A 5,213-nucleotide genomic window follows, 5' to 3' on the forward strand; every position below is an offset into this window, starting at 1 on the left:
ACTACGTCAGTGTATGTCTGTGTGTATATGTGTATGTGTGAAAGAAGCGGCGTGTGTGGGTGGAGGTTCGTTTTTAATCTTTTAATCTTTTAATCCACTTATTTCAAACTACATATGTGTATTTCAGACGACAATAGAATCATCTAAAAATAACTACAACTGTAAATGTGTATATGTTCATTTAAAAAGCAATGAAAATGTCAGTTTTTACAAAAGTTAATTGGTAGATAAAATGGGGAGTCTCTGAGCTGTTAGTCCAAAACTAAAATCTAAAAAAAAACTAAAATTTCCCAACATCTAACTTGGGGCCTGGTATCATGTGTGTCTATGACAGTTCCCATGGGCTGTTTTCGGTGCTTTAGTTATAGTTGCTCTCTTTTCCTACACAATCTTAGTGTTTGAACCCGAATCCGAACTCTAGACTTTCGATTAGCAGTATAGCCCTCTATCGCTAAGCCACACCGTCCCACTATTATCCTTCTAAAAAAATATTTAATTAAATTTAGCCAGAGTTAAATGTGTTTTGTTTATCAGAAAGTCTGAGGGGAGGGGGGGGTATTTTAATATACCTAAAGAAATATTAGTTTAAATCAAGCCAGAATTAAATGTGTTTTTTTCTTTATCGAAAAATCGGGTTGAGGGGGGGGGGGGTGTAAAATACACAACAATAATTATAAAATCAATACGAAAATAAACATTTATTTTTGTTTCGTTTAGGTTTGTTTATTTCTACAAATCATTTTATTAGATGACAAGGTCTGAGCAGAGTTATCTACAGTTGTGTGTGTTGATTAGCGAGATTTGGACGAAATTCTTCAAAATATGCTAATGAACACAAATTATCAAAGTAGGTGACATAATTCTGCTGCTCTGGTGTCAAGGACGTTTCCTGATCGTCTGCTGCTAGGTGAGCCTACAGTAGCAGCTGGTGGGCAGGTAACTGACGAAATACATGACCGTTCGCCACCAGGTGTCGTAGCAGACGGCAGCGTATCTGGTGTAGGTGAAGCGTCGCTGGCACTGACCAATGTAGAAACAGTAGTTGTCAAATCTACCGCACTTCCTGTAAGAAACGAAACAAGATAGGGGTACATTTAAGACACTACCGCACTTCCTGTAAGAAACGAAACAAGATAAGGGTACATTTGAGACACTACCGCATTTCCTGATAAAATCGAAAAAAAAGATTGATGTAGATTTGTAATACTACCACATTTTCTGAAAGAAACGAAAAAAATTAAGATTGATGTCGATTTGTGACACTACCGTATTTCCTGCGAGAAACGAAACAAGACTGCTGTATATTTTGTGACAACTGGCGAGCATAGTTTCTTCCAGGCATCTCTTCAGGGGGGGGGGGGGGGCTCAAGAAGAAAGTCTACACACCCCCCCCCCCCCCCGCCCCCACCCCACTCGCGGAAGAAATAGAATTTATACAGAAAATATATACTTTTAATTTTTGACCGCGTCCGTCCCCCCGGAAATTTTAGTCCGCCCACCGGAAAATTTCAAGTGCTCCCCCTCCCACCCCCCACCCCCCCCCACCCCCCAGGAGAAAAAAGTCTGTAAAAAACACTGCTGGCTTTATTTTTCTTGCATGAAATCGATGGTTTCCATAGATGAATAAACTTATGGGTTTCATAGATGAATATAAAACGTGATTATTTATCAATCGATAAAAAAGAGATTTGATAGAAGTAAAATCAGTGGCTAAGCAAAATAAAAGGATTCTACAAATAAAGGGCTTGTGTAGCAGAATCAAGAGCACGAATCAACTTATGTAGTAACGCTTTGTTTTGGTCAATTCTATTATTATATTACGAGAAAAATGGCCCGCTGAGGAAGGGTACAACAGGCGCTAGGCTGATAGTGCTGTCTCTTTTCTCTAAACTAAAACCAACCCACCCCCCCCACACGCCATCCCCCACCCCCACCACCCCCACCTCCCACCCCCACACACCACCCCCCACCCTCCCAGAAACACTGAAACCAACCCACCCCCCCCACACACCACCCCCACCCCCACCCCCACCAACCCCACCCCCCACACACCACCCCCCACCCCCCCACCCCTACCCGAAGAATTGTATGAAAGAAACTCTTCACGCAAACCACTTAGATAAGACAAAATTTCCTTTTTATTCAATGTTTACTCGATAATCAATGACGTCATATTACTGTGTGCACTCTCCGGATTGAGATTATTTTCTACTCTGTGCTAAATGTGTCGACGTCATACTTCGTTTTTCGAAATACTATGCATGTTTTAATTTCCTTGTGTTTTCTCTAGAGCGTTCTTGTCAGACAGAGCGTTCTTGTCAGATAGACAGACAGCGAAACTATTAGTATTAATATACTAATATAAACGTGTATGTATTCATATATATATATATATATATATATATATATATATATATATATATATATATATATATATATATATATATATATATTTGCACGTATCGTTTGAAACCACTTACCCACAATTGCAAGAGACCACAGCGATTCTCTCTAGGGGACAGCACCATGCGAACTTGGTGACGTAAGACCTAAAGCAAGGCAGAAGTCGCTTGACGCTGCGGCAGCCGTAGTTCTGGGAGGCGGGGCAGCACCTGAAAGTGGGAGGAGACAGCTGAGTCTGAGGGGTGCCAAGTGCTTCTTTCTGTGGGCTACATGAGCAGTGGCGTGACGGGCGCCACCCCCTCCACCAACTCTCTCTCTCTCTCTCTCTCTCTCTCTCTCTCTATATATATATCTATCTATATATATATATATATATATATATATATATATATATATATATATATATATATATATATATATTATATATATATATAACGATGTCCTCTTCCTCCTAATATGGTGTTCCAGGTACGGTCCGCACCCCCCCCCTTCCACCATTGTTGTGGCGCTTTTGATCATGACAATGATTTGCATAGTTTAAAAAGATCACAGTATGAAAATTTAACCCTTTGATCCATCAAGCAAGATACTATCTTTCTTAATTTGAGATTTCAGCCATTTTAAAACACCACACCTTTCCCACAATTTTTTCCATCGAGGTCTTAGACCTCCAACCTAGCAAAGCCATTACCACTGGTCATAAAGTTCAGATTGATTTGCTAAGTCGTGTTAATTTTTTTGCTAAAAACTGAAACACGTTATTTTTCAAATATCATTAGTGTTGATTAACCTTAATTAAACTATTTTTAAAACCATGTAAATAAACTGATCTGACCTATCAAAGTTTACATCACCCCCCTCCTCTTAACCCCCCCCCCCCCCCCCCCCCCCCAAAAAAAATAATATCTATAGCCTTTGTCAAGTCATCCTGCCCTAAGAGTAACCGTCAAGGAATTTAAATTGGTACAGCTTTCTTTCAAGTTTGACTCCAACTATACACAACACCCCAATTCAGAAAATCAAACTAATCACACTAATTAGTGTTGACCTACTTTTTGTAATCCCCATACCAATCCTGGTACTGCAGGAACTGCACATAAAGATTCACGTCTGCCAACCGGGTCACGTCTTTGATGGCACTGTAGTTGCCACGTTCACACCTGGAGCGCGATTCCTCATAGGTATCGATACTGCCAGCCCTATACTGTCTGCTATACAGGCTCTCTATCTGCATAATTGGAAGTTATATAACCTGGCTATCTGCACAATTAAAAGTTATATAACCTGCATAATTGGAAGTTATACAACCTGGCTATCTGCACAATTAAAAGTTATATAACCTGCACAATTAAAAGTTATATAACCTGACTATCTGCACAATTGAAAGTTATATAACCTGGCTATCTGCACAATTAAAAGTTATATAACCTGCATAATTGGAAGTTATACAACCTGGCTATCTGCACAATTAAAAGTTATATAACCTGCACAATTAAAAGTTATATAACCTGACTATCTGCACAATTGAAAGTTATATAACCTGGCTATCTGCACGATTGAAAGTTATATAACCTGACTATCTGCACAATTGAAAGTTATATAACCCGGCTACCTGCACATTTTATTTTTTATTTCGAAGATCGAACATAGCAAGGGAAAGAACAAGTTGTTTTTTTCAAATAATCTTTTGCTTGAAGCTAGGGGCAGAGGGGGGGGGGGGATAAACATGCAGGGGTAGGGTGTCGGATAACCATAAGAATGGTTATGCAAAAATATAATTTCTTGTGTTGTTGTTGTTTTTTTTTCTATCGACCCAATTAAACCCAGAGAGAAGATTGAAAGAAACAATTAAAACAAATTTTAAAAATAGAACCAGGGTTGAACAAGGCTAAATCTCAAGACCCCCCCCCTCTCCCCACGGAGAAAAAATGTCTGAAAGAAACACTAATTAGAAAAGATCAAGATGTATTTGTCTTATAGTAGGACGGCTAGTATCAAATTAATCTTATTCGACTTACTTTCGCTTTCTTGGGTAATTTGACGGGACGTCCATCAAGAGATAAAAGCACTTCATCAAACGCCGCGTCGCTTTTTTCGCCGTACTCTACTTCCCCGTCGGAAATTGGTTCCAACTGTTCATTTGTGGCTAAATAGGACAAGTTTTAGAACCATAAAAATACCAACAACATCGGTATAGTCTGTAGATAAGTTATAATAAGTTATACTAAAACAGCCTGCGAAATTTTTTGTTTTTAAAAACATGAAATTTTATAATCAGTCTGGTTTTGATTCTTCTATTAATTTGTTTAAATATGAAATTTACAATACTTTGTATTGACATTAATTTTAACATTATTTATCCTAAGATTCTGAAGTTAATATCACATTTTGATTTCAAAGCTTACACAATTCTTTTATAACAAAACATTGGGAATGAAACCCATTTTAGACTAATTAATTTAGGCAACGGTAATACTGAAATCATTTTTTACCAACTCCTTTAGAAAAAGCTGAAGTTAAAATCAATTTTTGACTAACTCGTGTAGAAAAGCTAAAATTAAAACAAATTTGGGCTAACTCCTTTAGAAATAGAAACAAGTTTTTGACCAACTCTTTTTAAAAAAAAAAGCTGAAATAGAAACCAAATTTGTACTCAAACTTACTATTAAAATTTTGTCCAACAGTCAATTCATGTAACACTAGTACAAAGATGACAAGTGATCTAAACATCTTGCAGTCGTTAATCTCTTAGATTAGTCTAGCCTGTGCACTGCTCATTTTCAGCGTAGGCTGAGCTGATTGGCTTGTTA

At 37.9% G+C, this 5,213-nt stretch overlaps 1 protein-coding gene across 1 annotated transcript; it reads right to left on the bottom strand.

The window, feature by feature from the left end:
- Window positions 1-723: 723 nt before the first annotated feature.
- LOC131952572 (uncharacterized) lies at window positions 724-5,197 on the bottom strand. The gene is made up of 5 exons (XM_059315304.1): window positions 5,067-5,197; window positions 4,422-4,549; window positions 3,456-3,631; window positions 2,481-2,612; window positions 724-1,063 (listed from the first exon to the last, which is right to left on the bottom strand). The coding sequence occupies exons 1-5, from the start codon at window positions 5,131-5,133 to the stop codon at window positions 904-906; spliced, it is 663 nt and encodes a 220-aa protein (XP_059171287.1). The 5' UTR covers window positions 5,134-5,197; the 3' UTR covers window positions 724-903.
- Between the last annotated feature and the right edge of the window lie 16 nt (window positions 5,198-5,213).

The sequence above is a fragment of the Physella acuta genome, unplaced genomic scaffold (genome assembly GCF_028476545.2).
Source record: "Physella acuta isolate Inbredline_101_S28 unplaced genomic scaffold, ASM2847654v3 ptg000072l, whole genome shotgun sequence".
NCBI classification, from domain to species: domain Eukaryota; kingdom Metazoa; phylum Mollusca; class Gastropoda; family Physidae; genus Physella; species Physella acuta.

Coding starts and splice junctions, on each gene's coding strand:
- LOC131952572 (XM_059315304.1), bottom strand. CDS start 5,133: ATGTTTAGATCACTTGTCATCTTTGTACTAGTGTTACATGAATTGACT. Junction 4,550..5,066: donor TGTTGGACAAAATTTTAATA/GTAAGTTTGAGT, acceptor TGTCCTATTTAG/CCACAAATGAACAGTTGGAA. Junction 3,632..4,421: donor AATTACCCAAGAAAGCGAAA/GTAAGTCGAATA, acceptor CCAATTATGCAG/ATAGAGAGCCTGTATAGCAG.